General features: G+C 36.0%; 1 protein-coding gene across 2 annotated transcripts in view; it reads right to left on the bottom strand.

Moving 5' to 3' along the window:
* ATG3 (autophagy related 3) overlaps window positions 1-23,230 on the bottom strand; it is a 28,478-nt gene extending 5,248 nt beyond the window's left edge. The window contains exons 1-9 of one of the 2 annotated variants that reach the window (XM_081086650.1): window positions 23,048-23,230; window positions 20,010-20,051; window positions 14,863-14,912; window positions 11,573-11,643; window positions 9,947-10,054; window positions 4,745-4,794; window positions 2,328-2,409; window positions 675-709; window positions 288-443 (exon numbers count right to left, since the gene is read on the bottom strand). In XM_081086650.1, the coding sequence (XP_080942776.1) occupies window positions 288-443; window positions 675-709; window positions 2,328-2,409; window positions 4,745-4,794; window positions 9,947-10,028 (405 nt within the window). In that variant the 5' untranslated portion in view covers window positions 10,029-10,054; window positions 11,573-11,643; window positions 14,863-14,912; window positions 20,010-20,051; window positions 23,048-23,230. Of the gene's footprint in view, window positions 1-287; window positions 444-674; window positions 710-2,327; window positions 2,410-4,744; window positions 4,795-9,946; window positions 10,055-11,572; window positions 11,644-14,862; window positions 14,913-20,009; window positions 20,052-22,731 lie in introns of both variants that reach the window. The other variant, XM_081086649.1, reaches the window with a different exon arrangement.
* Window positions 23,231-23,260: the final 30 nt, after the last annotated feature.

Genomic DNA, 23,260 nt, shown 5'->3' with positions numbered 1-23,260 from the left:
AAACCAAGTTCAATTTCCTTCACAATTCAAAAGAATAAGCTCAGGGACCAAGTAATAAATATGTAACAGATTATTTATGTTCAATTCTTAGTAAGAATGTTGTCACATTGAATAATTCATAGTTTCTTCAAAGTAAGAATCAAGTGCAATATTAACCATAAAATTATAAAACAAGTGATATCTAAAATTTAAAAGGCCACATACAATATATATCCATAGACCTAATGATGAAGAAATTAAATCCAACAATTTAAAATATTTACATTAAAATACATTTTTATTTTTACCTCATCGTAGCCAAACAACCATAGTCGTGGTGTCTGATAATATTTATCGTAAGTGATATAAAGGTCATATGTTCTGGTTTGCAAAATAGCATCTTCACTTCCAGCATCAGTTTTAGCTTTACAAGCTTCTACTATTTTCCTTGTGTCTAGGGTAGCCTGGCAATAATAGAAAAAAAATTTACAACCATTAAAATCACTATGAATGTGACATTTTAGAAAATCTATTTTTCTCACCCTATGTATTTATTTTTCAAAAGCAGATATAACTTAAAACTCAAAATTTTATATGCTTTGAAGAACTTATTTGAAATATCAAGGTATTAATAAAAACACTAATCCCTAACTTAATTCATTAAAAATTAACTAAAGAAAACTCAATTTACAAACCTCATCTGTTTCCAACAATCCACTCTCTTCATATTCTGTTGTAAAAAGCAACAAAAGATTAATCGAGTTCAAAATAATTTTGTAAACCAAATTATACATTATTTCAGAGTATCAATGAAAAACTGGGTTTTGCTTTTGTTTCTGACAATAACGAATAAATACATGTGAGAATCTATACATATTTCTACAACGGCAGCAACTCTACCTGGTAGAGAGCCAGACTGGAGAAAGTCAGCATATTAAGGCTTGGTCTGTGCTACAGTTATTAATACCAACTGGCATAATAAAACTGTAAAGTCCTCAGGGACTCCATAGCATATACAAGGCTATTTATATAATTGCAAAAAACGTGCTCATTAAAGTCACCAGTGACTTCTACTTTGCTGAATCCAGTGCAAGAGTCCCAGTTTTCATCTTAATTGACCTTCCTTGGCGTCTAAGATACTCTATTTTTTGGGCTTTGCTCTCATCTTACTTTTTCTTCACTATCTCCTATGCTCGTTCCTCTTCATCATCTGGACCATTTAAAAAACAATACAAAAGAACACCAAAACTCTACAGTAACGAAGACTCAGTTTTTGGACCTTCTCTATCTACACTTACTCCTTGATGATTTATTTCACTAATCTCAATGGTTTTAAATGTTGATGACTCCCATATTTATTCCATGACTACAGACCTGAATACCTAATTGTTTAACTTATGGCTCAAATGAATGGGTAAGGGACATCACAAATATCACATTCCAAAACCAAGCGCCCAACTCCTCCTCCAAAGCTATTCAGTCCTCAAGATTTCTCCATCGCAGTTAATGACATCACTCCAGATGGACAGGTTAAACACACTTGACTATTCTGTCTCGCTCATGCCAATTCATTCCAGCAGCAAATCCTTTTGCACTCCCTCCACCCTTAAATATGTCCAGAATTCTGGTTCTCATCATTTCCAATGTTGCCACTGAGTGTTTAGTTTAGATGATCAAAACAGCCTCCTGTTATCCTATCCCCCTTTCAGTCTATTCTCAACACTGCAGTCACATTCTGTTAAAAATGTTAAATCTCATTCTAAGTTACTCCTTTACTTTGAAAAGCCCCCCACTGGTTTCTCATCTAACTTCTGAGTTAAAGCCAGAGCCCTACATGATCTGCCCCCAGATTACCTCTCTGACTCTCCCCACACTTCTCTCTGAACATAGGAGCCTCCTCAGAGTATTTGATAAGCCACACATGCTCCCACTTCAGAACCTCTGCACTCCTCCTGAGATATCCAAATAGCTTGTTCACTTACTTCCTATAAGGCTTTACTCAAAAGGCATATTCTCAATGAGATTTTTCTTCATCAACCTATTTAAAAATTACAACATTCATCCCACCTTAAGACTCCCTTATTCTCCCCTTTATTTTCTCCCTAACACTTATAACCATCTAATACATACAGTAAATTATTTGCTTATGTATTGTTTTTGTTTGTTTATTGCTTTATCTCCAGCACCAAAAAGTATCTGATACATAGATAATGTATTGCTCAATAAAAATTTGCTGAATCATGTTAAAATTTAGAACTCAATGGAGCAGAGTTCTTAATCCACATAAATTACAAATATTCCCAAATCAATATTCTAGTGTAATGAAAGCAAATCTGGAACACAGATACCTTCCATATCTGCAGCTTCTCCTTCATCTTCCTCTTCCTCCTCTTCACATAATGCTGAGCAATCTTGGAGTTTTATACTATCCTTTGAAATTAATTATATTTAAAGTCATTTCAATATGTTCATTAGTTCTAATGCCAAGCACTCACATGCTAGCACAGTGCTAACCAGTGAAAATTAAGAGTGATAAGACAGTTCTTATTCTTAAGAAACTCCTCCAGTGAGATGACATACCCAAAAAACAATCATTAAAAGTGATGTGCTAAGGGCTGTGAAAAATATAAAAAGCATTATACAAGCACCATGAGTCATCTAAGTCAACCATTTAAAAATAGTTGCCAGTTGATTTAGTTAACCAATTCATTAGTATTAGAAAATCAATTAAAAGTTATATTAACTTAAACACATAATTTAAAGGACAAAAAGTTATACATTTATAAATCACAATACACTTATATGTTAAATTTATTATTATAAATCAAACAATATATTTTAATTTATGAACATACTGGCTGAATTAAGCAAATTACAACTGTTACAACACATACGATTTCAGTTCAATTTATTAACTATATTAGCACTAAAAAGAATAATGCTAGCCAAGACAAGCCTATACTGGTACATTTATTATTTTCACAAATTAATATTCTGAAATTCTGAAGTAAAAAAATTGGACTAGTTTTTACCTAATTTACAATTTCAATTAGGGATGATTTTATTTATCACTGGAAACTTAGATCATATACCAGAATGTCATTATTATACCAAAAACATGAAACACAGAAGAAAGTATCTGGATGATTATTTGATGAGCCAACATCTGACAAACTGGTCATTAAGGGAAACTTTAATTAATTCACCCCTAATGTCTTGGTAGGGCCAGACCAAATGATTTCTTGGCCCTCAGACAGGATGTTCCCCACCCGTTATAGTACGACATAAATATGTTAAGTAACAGAGCAAGTACCATATTAACCACTATTGCATTTAGTAAAAATTCTTGAAAGAATTCTAATAAGCTTATCAAAACAATGTCATCCAAACTACTCTACCATTATCATTCCCCAAATGATATACACTAATGGCTGGAGTAAACAAGATGATCTCTTTTGACGCAGCAAAGCTGTTTCTCCTTAGTCATCCAAATTCTCCAAAATGTACAAATTCAAATGAACTGCACCCTAAACAAACATGAAAGTGAATTTCTAGCAAGCATAAAATTGTGCACTGAAAAAAAATTAAACTTGTTTTAGTCTCTAACACTTTCTGTTAAGCCCCAGTTAAAAATCCCAAACGATTCAAATGACAAGAACATAAAAAGAATATCTTAAACTAGTAACTGGTTAAATATTTCATAAGGAAAAAAAAGAGTACAATTATTCTGTCTATTCTATTCTCTCTGAGACTTGACTTAACAAAATAATTAAGAAGACACAGGTAGCCGAAACCGGTTTGGCTCAGTGGATAGAGCGTCGGCCTGAGGACTGAAAGGTCCCGGGTTCGATTCCGGTCAAGGGCATGTACCTGGGTTGCGGGCACATCCCCAGTAGGAGATGTGCAGGAGGCAGCTGATCGATGTTTCTCTCTCATCGATGTTTCTAACTCTCTATCTCTCTCCCTTCCTCTCTGTAAAAAATCAATAAAATATATTTTTTTTAAAAAAAGAAGACATGGGTAAAGGCATTTTGCATTATTTTTCATATAATTTCAAATAACTATATAAAAATATAAAGACAATGCAATCATTTTCTCTTTAGAAATGAAAAGTTAATATAGTCTGAATTGAAAACTTTCAAGAAGAAAAATTCCATCCAATTATATACTTATACCTTGCCAACAAATTGTACAGTAAAACCTAACTGATTTAGTTCTCACTCATGATTCAAAATGTCATGATTTTAAATGATGCTAAAGTTTACCTTTACATTTTCAAAAGCAAAAATATACTCATTAGCCATAGATTAAGAAAAAATGATATAATTAGTAAATTGCTTAAGATAATTTTAAACTACAAAATTTAAACCACAGCATAACTATCTACTAATTAGCAAGTAAAGTACTTCAAAAGCCTCCATTTACAGAACATTTGGCATTTATACTTAAAAATAAAAAGCTATTTTTTTTAAAGTAGCCTAGAAGGCTTCTCAATTAGTAAAAATTAGTTTTTACTAGTTATAATTTCAAAAAATGTTTCTCTTAACCATACGACAGATTAAGGAAAAGAAGAGAAACACTGGGAAACAGTAGTGTTTTGGTATGCTGATACACAAAAATGGGGGTGAGGGGGTGAAGTTAGGATATAAAAGAGCTTGATAATAATCAGTTTGAAAAAAATGATATGAGTAATCTTAAAAAAAATATATATGTATATATATAAACTAGATCATTGAATTTGGAAACATATCTAATTAACCAGTACCTTGCTTTCCAGTGTAATCTCCTTAACTGCTTCGGTTATTCCTGTAATACCTGTTTAAAATTGTGCATAAAAGATTTAAGTTGTAAACATTTTTCTGACTCAAGCAATATAAAAAGACTTAAAATTACTTAAATTCTGACAACTTCTCTGAAATGAGAAGCTAATATTAGCAACAATTTTATGAATGAATTCAATAGAAATAAATAATCCCAAAGGTACTTCTCAAATTTTTTAAAAAAATAAAATACCAATTTGATATTTTACCATGAATTATCCTATTTTATCATCCCTCATTTACTATTCATTTACTTTGCTTATGAGTCTCTATAAAAAATACATATTCATCCTCAAAAATGAGTAGATTAAGAGACTATAGGATGCACATTTACATTTTATTAAAACCTTCATTGGAATTTTCTCAACAAGGTATTAGTTATATTACTATGCCATTTGCTTCAGAAATCTAGGATGCCCAGAAGTACTAATACTATATCACATTTATGCAGGGCTTTCTGTTTTACTGTTTCCACATTTTATTTAATCCTTACACTGTCCTGTGTGCTAATTAAGATAATAATTTCTCCCTACGAAGAAATAAAGTCTCTAGACAGGTAAAATAACTTAAGTCTCACAGCTAGTTAAGTGAGATACTGGAATTCAAATCCACACATTCTGAGTTTTGGTTGAAAGCTCTAACCACTACACATGATTAAACAATTACCTCAGAACCTATTTGTCTCAATGAAGGTGGCCTTAAGCATATAACGAAACAACAAGTCAGCTAAATAGTATTTCTAATTCAAAATATATGTCAGTGTTCTCACTTAAATAGTTCAAAAAGGATGAAAATAGTAACGAAAAAACCCTACATTAAAAAATATGCTTTGCTCCTTTGTTAACCTTCTAAAATCTTGATATCATCTGTCAGTATGTCAAAACCAAAAAAATGATTTACTTTCACAAATGGAAAATGCCACAATTCACTCTAACACAGAGCTTTTACTTCATATTTTTCTAAAAATTACTATATAATAGGTATGATTACTTCATAACAGTAAAAACCAAATCCTAGCATATTGTATTGGTATTATAAAACAACTAGAGGCCCAGTGCATGAAAATTCATGCACTGGAGGGGGGTTCCCTCAGCCTGGCCTGCCTCCTCTCACAGTCCAGGAGCCCTCAGGGGCGGGAGGCGACCCAGTGATCAGGGGTAGGTGATGCCCCCATCAAACCTCTGCTGCTGCCACTGCCAGCAGTGCAAGCCTTGGCTGGCTCTGGTTACCTGAGCCTCAGGCCAGCCCTGGGCAGCTGGGCAGCCGACATCTGAGGCTTGCCTGCACCTCGGGCTGGCCCTGGGTGGCTGGGGGGCTGGGGGACTCCGGAGCCAGGCTGGAGGACACCTCAGGTGAGCCCAGCCTTGCCGTGTGCCTGCTGCCCCGGCGGGGCTGAGGGGACTTAGCGCCGCCATCTTGTGGCTGTGGGCACCATCATCTTTGAGGGTGTGGTAGTCAATTAGCATATTCCCTCCTTACTGGCTGTGGGCGCCGCCATCTTTGCGAGGGTGTGAGTGTCAATTAGCATATTCCCTCTTTATTAGGATTCGCTGAATCCAGTATACAGAAACAAAGTAAATAAACTTCTTCAACCTGTCTAAATATGATACAGTATCTCATTAAATCACTTTTCTAAAAGTAGGATATATTGGCAAAAATGTCCAGTGACTCTAATGAGGATAATACTCTCAAGGGCTGTGATGGTTAATTTTACATCAATTTGGCTAGGTTATGTGTCCAGATATATGGTCAAACACCAGTTTAAATGTAGCCGTGCAGGTATTTTTTAGATATTATTAACATTTAAATCAGTAGACTTTGAATAAAGCAGATTACTATCCTCCATAATGTGAGTAGGCTTCATCCAATTCATTGAAGGAATTTCACCTCCAAACTGCTTTTAGACTCGAGCTGCAGCAATCAACCCTTACCTAGATCTTCAGCCTGCTGGCAAGCCTGCCCTATAAACCAGACTTGCAAGCTCCCACAATCACAGAAGCCAATTCTTAAAAATACATCTATCTACACCTATATCTACAATCTATTTTCTCTATCCATATCTACATTCTGTTGATTCTGTTTCTCTGGAGAACCATGACTAATATAATAAAAGAGAAACATGTAAATTGACTGTCCCTCCACTACACTCACCAGCCAATCAGGAATGAGTATGCAAATTAACCTGAAAAAGATGGTGGGTTAATTTGCATACACAGGTGCAGGGCAGAGAGCAGAGCAGGCGAGCTGGCAACTTGGGGGAACGTAGCTCCCTCGGTCGCTCCCCTAAGCTGCCGGGTGGAGAGCAAAGCCGGAGAGCCGGCAGAGAGTTGAGTGGCTTGGAGAACTTGGCTCCCCAAGCCGCCAGACGGAGAGCAGAGAGGGAGACCTGGCGGCTAGGAGGACTTGACAGAGTGGGAGGCCATGGGACGGAGACAGAGCAGGAAGGGAAAACCAAGAGCACGGGGAGCACCAAGAATTCTAGGAATAGTAGTTCTGGTGGCAGCCCCAGGACCTGAAGCAGAAGCCCAGAGTGCAGGGAGCACCAGGAATGCTGGGAATTGTAGTTCTGGTGGCAGATGGATCTCCTAGACACTAGAGCAGCCGTGGGCAAACTACGCCCCGCAGGCCGGATCCGGCCCATTAGGCTGTTCTATCCGGCCCGCGGAGCCGAAAGAGTGGAGGGTTCTCTTGCTCTCCCCTCCGCTCCTTCACCAGCAGCAGTGTTAACATAGCAACGTCGGGAAACACGGCCGCAGCTCCTTCTTCTGAGTCCAGTTTAAGAACCCATTGTGGCCCTCGAGTCAAAAAGTTTGCCCACCCCTGCACTAGAGCAAAGTGAGCCTGGAGCAAGTTCCTGTTGCAGTGGGGGATGGAGGGAAAGCAAAGGTGAGAGACATAAGTAAAATCAGAGTGTCTAGGAAAAATTAAAGGGAAGATATCCTAAAACTTCCAGGAAATCTCCACCAATGAAGCAAAGAAAAAAAAAAAAGCCTCTATTATTCTGTGAGCAACAAACCAAAATGAGTTGGGGTCTCAGACAATTTACTCATAAGATTGAAAAGACAGACAGAAACTCCCAGATTGGAGCGGGTGCAGGTCGAGCTAAGGGACCCACCCCCAATGCACGAATCTTCGTGCACTGGGCCCCCAGGGACTAATGTAAGGGCTAAGACAAATCAAAAAAAACTGAAAGAAGTGAAGCACAGAGGAAGCAAAAAACTCTGAGATGACAAGGAACCAGGTACCTCACCTTGTGAGTCAATAGAAGCATTGTTTTAATCAAATCAGAACACAGTTTAACCCTGAAATTCTAAGGTAATCTCTCATAACCATTAGCTACAACTTATTATGTATATCCAATTAACTGCAGTAGAACACTACGTTGTTTTCCATATATGAAAATGTTACTTGTCCCCATCAGCAAAACATCCATTTTTTTAGTTGTCAATTTTCTGTAATAGATTTTTGTCAATCCAATCATATTGACACCAATTTATCTCTGTAATGAAGGCTTTTGTAAATATGCACATAGATTTTTGGGATAGGGATTAAGGAATAAAATACAACTAAAAAACAGAGTAACTAATTAGCTTTACATCAGAAACATAGTGGTATAACCAATGACTATAGTCAGTCAACAGACAATTTCCTATGGATGTGCTGCCCAGTCAGGGGGAAACTAAAGCAGAACAGCTGAATAACTTTGGAAATGATAAAAATAAATAAATGGGCAAAGAGAATGATTTTGAAATTAGTTTAAAAATTTGCTATTCTCTTTAGGCTTTGACATAACAACATTCAACTCATTAAGAAACAAGTGAGTTTCAAATCAAGCAGTCCACGTTCTGAACCTGTGCCTATTATCACCATGAATAAACAGATGGCAGTGTCCCTTATCCAGAGTAAAGGATAAACTGACATACCAAGGTTCTTCCTGGACAGATTACTTAGCCTGTCTATTGCAGAGATCTCAATTCAAGGGCAGCAATTTTGGCCTTCATGGTATAATGGCAATGCCTGGAGGCATTTTTGGTTGTCACAACTCTAAGACTTCTACTGGCATCTAGCATCTAGTGGGTACAGCCCAGAGATACTGCTAAACATTCTGCATTATACACAAAATGCTACAACAAAGAACTACCCAGCTCAAAACGTTAACAGTGCTGAAGTTGAGAAACCCTGCTCTACCACTACTTTTGATATGCCTCCTACTCTCCAGGGCTTACAGGGAGAAAACTTATTTTTAGTATCCTCGATTTAAACTCAGAATGTACTTTTCTTCAATAAAACTAAGTCCCCCATAAATGTTAGTTAGCTACAGGAGTACATAAAATGCATTTCCATGCATTTTACTTGGAATAAAAAAATCATATTCAGAATTCCAAACTTATGCAAGCAAACACTTCTGAATGGCTTCAATTTAGTCAAATCCTTTAACAAAAATTTGTTGAATAACTTCTGTACCAGATACTATGTAGATATTGAGGATTCAACAATGAATCTATACCATCATGGTTTTTACAAACCTCTTAGTAGACATTAAAAAAATAATTATTACTTTTAAATGCCAGGTATAAAGTAAATATGAATATGGTTCCTGTCCTAAAATTCATCATCCAGCAATGGAATGACATGCAAATAAGGGATTTGAAGTAAAGTAGTATGCATACTCAGTCTTTTTATTTATTTATTAATTTTAGAGAGGAGAGGAAAGGGAAGGAAGGGAGGGAGGGAGGAAGAGAGAAACACCATCCACTGCTCCACCCATCTATGCATTCATTGGTTGATTCTTGTATGTGCCCTGACCCAGGATCAAACCCGAAACCTTGGTGTATTAGGATGACGCTCTAACCAAATAAGCTATCTGGCCAGGGCCACATAATCAGTATTTTTAATTGGCTTTCTTCCTTTCTTTAGAAATAAAGACGATGATATGGGTATTTTCAAATTGCTTATGAAGTAGCAATACTATAGAAATATGGTATACTTCAAGAGGATTTTTTTCTAATTTGTCCTCCCTGCTTCTTTTTGGTAAGTCTACTGTGCCTTATATAAGCTTTTCTTTATTTAAATCAAAACTGTTATAAAAGGTTATAAAAGTTTTTAAAAATTTAAATCATATGTATGTCATTCTATTTGCCTCTTACCTGTGTTATGATAAGTATCTACCCATCCTCCATCACCATCATCCTCTTCAATGATAGCTTCCAATTCATCTGAATATTCCATCTGCTTGCACCGCTTGTAACATGGCACTATAAAAAATGGCAAATGCTATTAGAAGCACATAATCTGCTTCCTATAAATCCATTTTTAAAAAGATAAAGTTTATACCATAAAATATAGCTTTGCCACCAAAATATTAAGGGAATATTATAGTTCTCCTCTAATGAAAATGATTCATTCAAGAGTTACATTTAGCCTACAGACACATAAATTATTTGACCACATTTATCTTTCCCTAAGTAGCTTTTGTTGTTGTTAATCCTCACCTGAGGATATATTTTCCATTGATTTTTATAGAGTGGAAGGGAGGGATGGAGAGAGAGAGAAACATCAATATGAGAGAGACACATTGATTTGTTGCCTCTGGCATGCGCCCCTGACTGGGGCCAGGAACAAACCTGGAACCCAGGTACATACCATTAACCAGGAATCAAACCCGTGACTCTTTGGTGCTCAGCCTGATGCTTTTATCACTGAGCCACACCAGCCAGGGCTAAATAGCTTATTTTTAGAAGACAAGTAGAAAGGCTCTACTGGGAGTGTTCTATAAATTCTTTATCCTAATCGCCTGTGAAAACTGCAAATTGAAGCCAGAGATGACATTATTCAACTTCAGGCTAATGAATAATAACAATTTTAATAGCTTTACTCTCAGAACATGAAGGCACCACCTGCCATTCTCAGAGGTGGTAGAGGTGACCTCCAGCTATTCATAATGAGCAAACCAGGATAAAATTCACTGCTAAATGTTACTCTATTGTACAATATTGGTACTGAGTTTCTGGTATATCAAATGTTTCAATTAACAGGTATTATTATTATACATATATGCCTAAAATTAAATCATTATAAGGCAAAAACATGATGTATGTTCAAGAAATTGCTATAAATATCCTGATTTTTTTAAAACAAGCAGTATATAAATTATTAATTCTAATAAATATACTTTAGGAAAGAAGAAACTGATATTTTATACATATTTTGCACTTCCTATAATGAGTAAATTAGAATGAAAATCAATGTGTTATTATATGATTAGAGAGGGATTATAACAACTTTGTATTGTTTACAAATTAACTTTATAAATAAAATGCTATCTGTTTCAAAAACATATTTTGTACCTATAGGCAATCTTTCAATGACATTATGGATAATAAAATCTTTAGCTTTAAGCTTTTAGATGTCCAAGTTAGTATCAATTTCATCTTCCATAAAAAATTTAAATCTAAAGAGGATCAAAGTTAAATAGCTAAAAATATAGTAAAGTCAACTTAAAAATAATTTAATTAGAAGTCTAACTCTGATTAGGGCTCTTTTCCTCCATATTTTAAAACTAGACATTTTGGGCAAAAATAACAAGAAAGGAGATGAAAATCAGGTAAGGAAAAAAAAATACCTCAGCAATAAAAAAACCCAGAGCTTCATTAAATTTCTAAATTTGTCTGAAATCAGCTGTACTTACAGCTGTGAGCACAAATTAAGATCATAAAGTGTTTTTTTAAATATATAACTGCAAAATTTACTAATAAATGCAACATAATTCTTACCATTTTTGGTGACCAAAAATTGTTTGCCTGTTGGTAGGTATGCCTTCACTTTCAATTCTTCCCCTGTAGCCCTTTAAAAAGAATGAGAAGCATCAAAATACAAAATAAAATAAAATTTTAAAGGCAAAGATAGAACAGAAGATATCACATGTAAATCTCAAAACTACACAATCTACACCCCTGAAAAAACTGTTTTAGGCAAAATACCATTAAAGTGATATACATCAGAGCATCAAAGAACACAGCACTATTATAAATTAAATGTACTAAGAAATACAGACCAAAGAGAATTTGGATTAAATATTAGACAAAAAATACAAAATAATATAGAATGACTATTATGTTTGCCTCTGAATAAAAAGAAAATGTTGTTTTTAGTGAGTGTAATCTCATTCAGATTTTTAATCCTAAAGTACTGCTCATCTTGAGACCAAGAGGCTGAATAATAGTTGCACGACATTACATAACAAAGTAGGTGGTTAGCAAGATCTGTTCCTACCACACTATTAAAATTGGAACTAAGATATAAAGTATACTTTGAATCACTGAAAACAAAAAAAAACTTGTACTGAGTGGTTATTAAATATAGGATTTAGAACTCTAACATGCACATTTTTATATTCACCCAAGGATATGTTTTTATTGATGTGAGAGAAAAAGAGAGTAAGAGAGAGAAACATCCATGTGCTAGATAGACATCGACTGGTTGCCTCCCATACGCAGCCCGACTGGGATCTAAACCCACAACCTAGGTATGTGCCCTGACTGGGAATTGAACCTGCAACCTTTTGATATAAGGGACAACATTCCAATCAAATGAGCCACCCGGCCAAGGCTAATATGAATTGTTTTTATTTAATCCTCAGAACCCTAAGAGGTGGGTAACATTAATATCCCCTTTTTATAGGTAAGTAAACAAGAGCTTAAAGAAGATTGCCCACAGTTACAAAACCAGAAAGTGGAAGAGCCAAGTGAGTCCAAGGCCCCTGCTTTTAAACACTATGCCCTCTGTGGGTCATTTCCGATTTTTCAGTGCTGCTCTCTGGAATATCTCATTAAGAATTTGCTCAAAGAATCTCATGTGGATCAAAGAATCTTCTACTGGAATTGGCCAGAGCTGAGATAGTACATGATGTCTATCACAATCACATGAACATAAACTTGGAGTCCTGCTGTGTTCTTTCTCGAGCTTCAGTCTAAAGCTCAAACCATCTATTTGAGCACAAAATAAAGCTAAGTAGTTACTAAGGAATCTTTGGACCTTTCCCAGAGGTCAAATTCAACAATGCCCTGACACTCCCTGAAGTTCTGAGAGACGATGATATGATAAAGTCATGATGACACCTACAGACATGAAAGATGTATAGCAAGAAAATATTGTTTCAAACACTGATTTAAAATAAATTGTTCCTTTGGCTTCAGGAGTCCAGCTGGAAGTGTGGGCATTGGAGTGGGGTATAATTAAGTTCTAAGTTAAAATGAAATTATTTCAACCACTGCAATTCATAAAGTATAATTATAAACTACCACCAGCTAAAGAAGATCCTGCACATATATCTAATCCCTATAACAATACTATATATCATATGTCTAAATTAGATAATTAAGGAATATAATAAAGAAACCTGAAAAAGAAAATGTGTTATCATACTGAAGATCCTAAATTAGTTATGTTTACAAAATGAATATTATTTTAAACTTTATATACCTATTTGACTTTTTAAAATATATAAAATATAGACCAGACCTAGGTAAATATAGTTTTAACTTACAATTTAGGATAAGGGGGGGAAAAAGTCAACCAATCTTACTAAATCAGAGATATTCTATGATATTAGCTCAGTTTTAAATATGGAACAGAAATACATGTAGGAAAGACAAGGACATAAAAATAAATAAATCTGACACCTTGGCCTTGATATTTAAGAAACAATGCTCTAAAAGATAAAGAGCAATCTGTATATATAAAAGGGTAATACACAAATCGACTGGACAGCTGAACGACTGGTTGGCTATGATGCGCACTGACCACCAGAGGGCAGATGCTCAATGCAGGAGCTGCCTCCAGCCCACAGGTCCCCATCACCTGATGGGGAACCAGGAACCAGGGGTGGGTGGCGGCGGACATGGGCAGCGCTGGGGCCCCAATCGCCCTGCCGGTTGCCCCACACACAGAGGGCAACCTGCAGCAGTGGCGGTGGAGGGCAGGGCTGGCTGCCGGCAGCCAGGGAAGATCGGCCCTGATCACAGGCTAGGCCTAGAGACCCTACCTGTGCACGAATTTCGTGTGCCGGGCCTCTAGTTGATAATAAGCAGTAACAACTGTGTGAGGTATGTGTTAAATATAAAAATTAAGGGAAAGACAAAAGCAAATATTGTACTTCTTTAAGCTCTTTAGATATTAAGGAAAATTGATCAATTAGAACCTGGTTAGTTCTAGAAACACTTCTCCCAAATCAAAAACTGTGCCTTTCAACTATAATTGAAAAAGTGTCATTGAAAGAAAAAAAGGCTATAATAAGTTAACAACTTATATTTAAACTAAATAATAATTGCAAATATTTCTAGAACAATTATATAGTTCTGCCAATATTGAGATCACTTTTCCAGGAACTGTCTGATGGTTTTACTATGAGTACATAAAAGTAATAAAACTGCATTTTTTAAAACACATTCTGCAATTATTCAGAATATTTAAAATATGTTATGAGATTAGCTAAGTTGCTTAAACTACTTTTCTAAAAAGTTAATAAAGAAAATAAAACATTTTTAAAAATCTATTACCAGAAGATTTTCAATGAAGACATTAGTCAATATGAAACTTTAAAACTTTTGAGTTAATTCCTAAAACGGGAGTATTCTTTTGAACTTTAATAAAAGGTCATATGGTTAAAGAACATAAGATGCTGCAAAATCTCTGCATTAATTAATGTTATAGAAATATGCAATAAATATCCATTAAAATGAAAAAGATGAGCTAATCAAATTTATAATCTCTTGAACATGATTTTTTAAAAGCACTATAAAGAAATGAAATCCTAGTAAAGGAAGTGAAGGCATTTATCTCAAAAATACCCATCTTTTGTGCTAACAGAGCAAAAAAAAACAGGTGTAATGCCCAATTTTTCTTCCTTTACTTTCACATTACAGGGAACTGTTTAATAGAAAACTCCATTAAAGAGGATTAGACTGGTCATTCCAATTTTCATGTCCTAACCAATTTTTCAAACTGCCATAGTCATGAAGTCATACTTTTATTAATTTTATATTCTTCACCCGAGATTACTTACCATTGCCATGTTGGACAGTGGTGAACTAAGTGATCTCCAGCTGCCACAAACTATGTGGATTTAGAAGGAATATGAAAAAAGGGAAAAAGAAAAATTGAACATTACTGAATATATGTTGGCAAAATACCAAAGCGAGCATCTTGTGTATTCTTGATACCCAATAATCAATTTAAATACAAACAGCACCAAATCTGCTCTACCAGCCGGAAGATTTATTGTTATTATTAGAACTGAAAAAATTGTAACATCCATAAGTTTAAATTTGGAACAAAAAAACCACTGAATGCTATTATTTTAATCCGTTTTTATCCCTAGATTAAATGCCAAAGGCATACATATCATGAAATGTATAAAGTTGACATTATAGGATTCAAAATGTCAAAAATCATTTTATAGAGAAATAAAATGTAGAGAGATTATTCCTAGAGGACGAAAAGTCAAAGATCTTGAAAAAAATTACTAAATAGATACATGTCTCATATAAGAATAGTTTTTACATCACATTTCTTTCTCTTTCTTTCTCTCTCTATCTCTCTTGCTTCCTCTCTCTCTCTGTTTTCTTAAGGTAACAGCCAATTTTGAAAGCTTTTCACAGTCTTAAAGGAATATTAACAAGAGTGAGAAATGTAGTGCCAAATAATGGGGGAAATTTAGAAGTTTTTATACTAAGAAAACACCGAGACAATTCAGAAATTGAATTCTCTAACAAACTTTGGACACTCTGGGAATATCGAACATTGAACAAGTTTTTGTTTATTGTTCATTGTTTCTTTTTTTTTTTTCTTTTTTTCAAAAAATAAAAACCAGACTCAGGAAGAAATAGTTTAATCTTTTCAGAATTTCTATTATACATGAACTATTCTTGCTACAAGATAGAAATCTTGTTTATTCTTGAAAGCAGTAAATGAAAGTCTGTTAAGCATAATTGCAGTGTCCCAACTCAAACAATATGCACACATACTTTCCCAATTATTATTTCACAACAACTCTAACTTAAAATCATGTATTTTTCATGGGTTTATTACACAGCAACAAATTGCAATGTCTTTAATTTTGTAATGTCTTTCTGAGAAAAGTCAGACTGTATAGAATACTCTATTTTAATTTGAGAGAGTAAAGCTCTATAAAGTAAGCATTCTGAGAGTAATTTTCCAAAAAGACACAATAACAAGATTTAGCATTGTATTCCCAACAGCAACTGTTTGTGTTCTTTTATTTTACCTTTACAAATGTTTCTGTTCTTTTATTTCAAAGAATCCTTTTTATTACTTAAACTGATCAGGCAAAGACAAAAACCCAAATGAAAACAATACTCTCTTCCCCAGGTTTTCAGCATTTTGAGTCTTTTCGACCAGATGCTGCATTTAACACTGTACTTATCAGAAACTTATTTAGCACCATCAAAAGAATATTAATTTAACAAAATGCAAGCAAAACAAAGAATTAAAAATTTAAAAAACTTCTTTATTGATACTGCCTTGATGTCATAAGACTAATATTTTATTCCATGGAAACTCTGGTAGCATCTATTAAAAAATAATATAAACACTAGAAGGTAAGGAAAACTATGAAACAGTGGTTCTCAGCCTTGGCTGCACATTAGACTCACCTAGGAATCTTTTTAAAATCCTGATTTCTGGGCCACATCCTCTAGAAATTCTGTTTCTTTGTTACTAATGTTGTGGCCTCCATAACAAAGAAACAGAATTTCCGGAGGATGAGGTCCAGAAATCAGAATTTTTAAAAGATTCCCAGGTGATTCTAATGTGCAGCCAAGTTTGAGAACCACTGCTCTAAAAGAACATAGAATTGTACTGATGATTAATACATATGTACATTTGCCCTCATTAGCAATGGCCATTATTAAATGTTTCATATGTTCAAGTGAAATAAAATGTAAGACAAAAACTCAAACTTCTAAATTTTCAACATTTTCTCCAGTAGCTTTCTTAGTGATTAAATATTATATAACACTGAATAACTCCCAACAAGATTGAATCAACATTTTGGTGAGCAACTTTATTTTTGAAGCTACTCTTTATTACTATATTCAATCAAGTCATACACACGCTGTACATTAAAGTATTTTTAATAAACAATACTATATTGACCCTCTTTTACACACAAGACTTCCACACCTCTCAATGAAAACAAAAAGATATCTGGAGGCTAACAGCCAGAAGCCTAGAAATAGTAAGAGAAAACAAAAAACTCAGTATAGTATTTAACTAAAACAAATTATGTCTTCTCATTTTCCTCCTCTAGAGTCATTCTAATTTAACTCAATCCTATCATTGTGCTCTATCCCAATTCAGCATTATGTGGTTGGGACCCAGGTGGGCTAGTTATGCCTTGTATTTTTTTTAAAAAGGGGAAAATTTCTTAGGTGTACTGGTTAATAATGCGGATTTTTTTCAATAGATGGAGTTACACATACATTGATATATATGTGATTTGATATGTATGCTATTTTGTTGTATTGACAACAAGCTTCAAAACTTCATGTCATATTTTCTGAAGGTGTTAACATCATAAATATTTTTACACTTAAAAATGTCGAATTTCGTGCCAAAAAAAAGAGCATTTGTGGGAAGTTATAATTCATTATTTTGAAGAAAAGTGCTGCTGAATACTTTGGGAAGCTTACGGTGAACATGCTCCATCTCAAGGTACTTGTGAACGCTGGCTTAAACGTTTTGAAAGTGATGATTTCAATGTGAAAGACAAAGAACATCCAGGTCAACTGAAAAAAGTTTGAAGACCAACAATCACAAGCATTATTGTATGAAGATGCGTGTCAAACTCAAAAGCAACTTGCAGAAAGATTAATGTTGCTCAGCAAACAATTTCCAATCATTTACAAGCAATGGGAAAGATTTTAAAGGAAGGAAAATGGGTGCCACATCAACTGAATGAAAGACAAATGGAAAAGCGAAAAGTCATCAGTAAAATGTTCCTTCAAAGGCACGAAAAAAAGTCTTTTTTGCATCGAATTGTGACTGATGATGAAAAGTGGATTTATTCTGAGAATCCCAAATGCACAAAATCATGGGTTGATCCAGGTCAACCATCAACATCGACTGCAAGGCCAAACAGCTTCGGAAAGAAGACAATGTTCTGCGTTTGGTGGGATCAGGAAGGTGTGGTGTATTATGAGCTTCTAAAACCAGGTGAAACCATTATACTGATCACAACAACAAATAAACAATTTGAACCACGCTTTGATCGTGAAACGACCAGAATGTGCCAGAAGACACGGCAAAGTAATTTTGCTTCATGATAACGCACCATCACACACTTCAAAACCAGTTAAAGACACGTTCAAGGATCTTTCCTGGGAAGTATTAACCCACCCCCTGTATTCACCAGACCTCACTCCTTCAGATTACCACTTGTTACGATGAATGGCACATGCACTTTCTGAGCAGCACTTCAAAACATAGGAAGAAGTGGAAAATTTGGTCTCTGAATGGTTTGCCTCAAAACAAGGAAAGTTCTATTGGGAGATGGTATCCATAAATTACCTGAAAGATGGGGAAATGTGTAGCTAGCGATGGACATTACTTTGAATGAAGCACTTTTGATGTTTCTCTTGAAATTATCTTGTTTTCTTTGATTACAAAATCCACTATTATTAACCAGTACACCTAGTATTACCCACTTCATGATACAATTAAGTGTTAACAGTTATTCAATCTAGGATTAGTAGCTTAACTCTAATAACCAATGATATGGATCTCTAACTCATCTATTTAGTAATTAATTAGTCATCTTCACATAGAGGAGATAAAACCAGAGAGTCCAAAAAGAACAGCATACTTTCATCTCTGCTCTTGACTTCAGATACTTGGTTTCAAGAGTCTTGTCTACATTACACCTTTGTTGGACAAGAACACTAATATGCTTAACATCAAAACTTAGTTTTATTTGGCATTCAAAATATTGAACTCATGATGCCTAAGGTAGAACGGGTCTGTCAGAAGATGTCTAGCCATGACCCCTCATTTTATAAATAAGGAAACATGAGGCCTGTGCCTGGTTAGCTTCATTGATTTGTCCAAGTCAGAATAGGAGAACTTAGAGAAATTGGTCTGGAAGGCAGATCTCCTAGTTTCTTTCCACACCACTATGTGTCTTCACTAAAAATAAAGACAATTTTAGATAAAAGATTAACATTCTTGGAACTCACAAGGATTTGGCACTGAAGAAATTCCATCACAATGGAAAACTGAAAGATCAGTTAATTCTCTAGTTTGAGGTCCTGGAATTTACAGCAATAGCCAATCATAAAACAAGGTTTATTTCAAAAAGTTTCTTTCAAAACAATGATTATGTTCTATTGCCAATTAGTGGTACTTTTAATGAGAGTTCAAAGTGAAGCTTAATAAATTCTTTGCCATTTATTAAGATTAAAAAATAAGTCTGATGCAATCATAACCATTCATAGAACTGGAGTCTAAAATGACTTTTAGGTCAGTATTCATTCCGCTAAGGATGACAAAATAACTACCTAAAGGAAAGAGAACACTTTTATCATATAGATTTGGTGAGCAAGTAAAATGACTCCTTTGAAATAATTCTTCATTGAAAGATAAAACTCAACAGGCCTATAAAACAGCCATCAGTTTCAGCATTAAGCAGAGCTAATATTACTGAGTTGGGAGAAAAAGTGAAAGAATGGTGAGAAAAAAATCCTCATTAAATATGTAGAAATAAAATGTTTAAGCTAAATACTGAGAGACAAACAATATCCAAGCAGTGAACCAAAGTTTCCAAATGGAAAGTCATGAAAACTCATGTTTGATTAGACAAAGGCAAGACAACAAAGGCCACAGAGTCCACTGCTCCATACAGCACAAACACGAGTGAAGGATAAGTGACGACAGGAATCTTTTCCGTTCCCTCTCCCACCCTCACTTCCAAATAAAGAGGAACCACAGAGAAATATGAGAAGTGGCAAATCAAGAGGGAAGTTACATCTTCTATGGGAAGTAGAAAACCCTATATAGTTGCTAATGCAGTCAACAGAATCTACTTTTACTCAAATCTAAATTAAAGTTAAATATTTTTTTTCTTAATAGTAAAAAAGCCACACAATTAAATATAATTGTAAAATATCATAGCTTCAGAATATCTTCAACACTCACCTCTTCTGGGGTGATAACACCTGTTTCCTTAAATTTTGATTCCTAAAGTGAGCAAAAAGAATAACAGTGTTATACTACTTTCACTTTCAAATTAAAAATGTTTTTGAGCAGCTGTCTGCCTGGCAGCCTTCTAGGCAATGGAGCACATACAAAAAAGGAATATATCACTGGTACCTGACCTCAAGAAATATATATGTCTAGTGGAGAAAACTGACATGAAAATAATTTCAAAACAATAATTTGGGGAAATCACAAATATCTTTATTTTACAGAACAGTAAAAATGTCTTAAAGATGTTTAGACATCCCACAATTCAGCCAACATTTCATTTAAATGGAATATTAGAAACCAAACCTATAAGTTGTAAGTCATTTAATACTTTCCCGTTATTTTCACCTCCAAGGTACTAATGCAATATTCTCTTCGCTAAAGCAAGGATGTTACCTATCAAATATTTCTAAGTTTTTAAGTTATATGTAAGACTTTGTGGTAGAGTCTGAAGAAATGCAACGGTTCATTTATGAACATTATTCATTCAACAAATATTAACTGAACAACTATGTGCACTTTTTGAGTTAATGGGGGTATAGGAGTAAATAAAATGGAGCAAACTCATCTTTGTGCTCATAAGAACTTTAGACTCTCTAGTGGAGGGACAAAAGCCAAATGGTCATGAATACCATGAATAAAAATGAGGCAGAGAGGAAAATGGACTGGTCCAGGGTGTAAGCAGAGGGGTGTAAGGAGAGGTCAGAGATGGTCAGAGAACAAAGACTTCACTGATAGAGAACTACTGAACAGAGACCGTAGGAAAGGAACCAGCCGCAAGGCTGTCTGGGTGAAGAGCGTTTCAGGCAGAGGGAAGGGCAAATGCAAAACCTGAGGCAAGAGAGGCTTGATGGAGAAAGAAAAATAGGTCAGACTGACTTAAGCGAAAGTGAGCAAAGGATAGAGTAGTAGGTACCAGTCGATAGGGGCCTTCTACCAAGAGGCCTGGAGATCACTGTAAAGAGTTTGGCTTTTACTGTACCTCTGTCTCTCAAACCATGGTTTTTCTTAATTTTTACCTACTAGGAAAAATAATTATTTCTTTCCCAGGGATTTAGTGTGTGTGTGTGTGTGTTTTCCTTGCCTTCCTATATCTGGTAGGAAACTATAAGTATTCTCTCTGTAAACCAACAAGTTTGCACAGGGAGGGGCAAGGAGAGGACCATTAATTCTGCATTCTTTATTACTAAAAATACATACTGACAAGCTAACATTTCCTTAACAGTTTGGTTAAGAATTTCCTAAAACACAATTCTATGTTATAAGATCAATAAAATACAACTGGCCAACAAAATAGCAGTTTTGTACTTAATTTAGAAGGTCTTTTTCTTTTACTCCTCTCTTCCCGAAACTAAAAAGTTGTAACCATCATGTATCATTTAAATGCTGTATACCTAGGTTCTAGGTAGACAGTTTTCTGAAAAGATGACATAATATGCAAAATAATCATGATTCAACTGTCAAGATGGTTTTCAAATTCAAATGGACTGAATAATCTCAATTAAGATGGGTTTCACAGTAAACAAATATAAGCATAGCAAGGGTTTAAATCTCATTTATAAATTTTTCTGACTTTTTTTTTAACTTGGTCTAACAAGGTATCATTTTAAAATCAGTCTCAGAAATAAACATGAAAAGAGTTCAGAACTAACATTTCCCTTTGCCATGGGAAAGGAGCAAAGTAAAAGGGTCCACTATTCTTCCTAGTGTACCAGAATAGCTTCCTGAATAAAGAGAACCATTTCCATGGATACTTCACCCCCACACCAAGATTTGCAAAATGTTAGTGGAAAGCTTAAAACAACAACATTAAACAAGAACTCGCTATTCAACCATTATAACTGCTCACTTTTCGGAAAGGAAAAAAATAAAGTTGCAATAACAAACTTCACTCTAAAACAATTATATAACAAAAACTTGAATACACTTCTAGAAATTTACCTTGGAAAATAAGAACACCATCCGTCTCTCCTGTAATAGCTAATGTGTCCCAATTTTTACTTTAAAAAATGATGCATTGCCAATATAAAATCAGTTATATACGCAGGAGGGGCAAAGCTGCTCCTTATTATCGCTGAAGTCCAAGATTAACAACTCGTTTCAGCTATTTTAAAACCTTGGGAAAGGGAGGTTTTGCCTGTGAGCTGGGTTCAACGGTACTGATAAGGTTGCAAATTCACCTTGTTCCTTCGAGATCTAACAGGTTGGGATCTCAACCACCACTGGCTATTTCAAACTCCTCATCATAAAAAAAGGTTTACACTTAAAAAGTGACATCTGTTATTTTAGTACCAAGCATAGATTTCATTTTTTAAAAAGATAAGCAAAAACTTTGTTTAAAATGTTCAAACGACTACCGATGCTGGGTTTAACGTTCTCAAATACACTTGGCTGCGGACTACCTCGCCGCCCGACGTACGCAGAGGCGCCGAGTCCTGACGGGCGAAGGGCGACACGAGTATGCACAGCGCGTCGCTCCAAGTTTCCCCCAAGAGCCGGAAAGCCCTAGGAAACAGCGGCGGAGACCACAGGTGGGGGCTGCACCTCTTCCGGTGTCCCACCTTCCTACACCTTCCCGCGGCGGAGAGCACCGTGACGCCCCGGAGCCCGGTCCTCGGCGCCTGCAGAGTTGAGCGTGTGCCTGACAGCCCCTGGCAAGCCCGGCCCGGCTTACCTTGAGGACCGGGGTCAGGTACTCAGCCACTTCCAGTGCCTTTCCCTTCACTGTGTTAATCACATTCTGCATCCTGGGGCCGGGGTAGCGGCCGGCCCCGCGACGGGGTGGGAAGGGCAGCCGGGACAGGGACCCGGAGTCAGAAAATGTCCCCGCGGCAGCCGACGTGCATCGGCACGCGGCCGACGGCACCCGAGGGGACGGGACGCGACGGGACGGACAGGGCGCGGGGGAGGGGCGGCTGGCGCCGCGCGCGAATAGGGCGCGCGCTCCTGCACCCCGGGCAGCGAGGTGGCGGACCGGGCCCAGTTGTCACCTGGCCTCGAGGGAGGGCGGCAGGGCAGAGGGGTGTGTTGGGGAGGGAACAGCGGGCGCACGCGCACCCCTGCCCTCAGGAACTCTCTTCTTCCCTTAGCTTCATTCGCGCCCCTTCCGGCTTCCCCTTCCTTTTCCCACTCTCTCGCCGTAGCTCCGCCTCCACCCAGGCCTCACGTGACGCAGGCCTCTCGGGACACGTGACGCGAGAAAG

The sequence above is a fragment of the Myotis nattereri genome (assembly GCF_964212035.1).
Source record: "Myotis nattereri genome assembly, chromosome: 3".
In the NCBI taxonomy this organism is placed as follows: Eukaryota; Metazoa; Chordata; class Mammalia; order Chiroptera; family Vespertilionidae; genus Myotis; species Myotis nattereri.
This window is presented reverse-complemented; position numbering and strand designations above follow the sequence as displayed.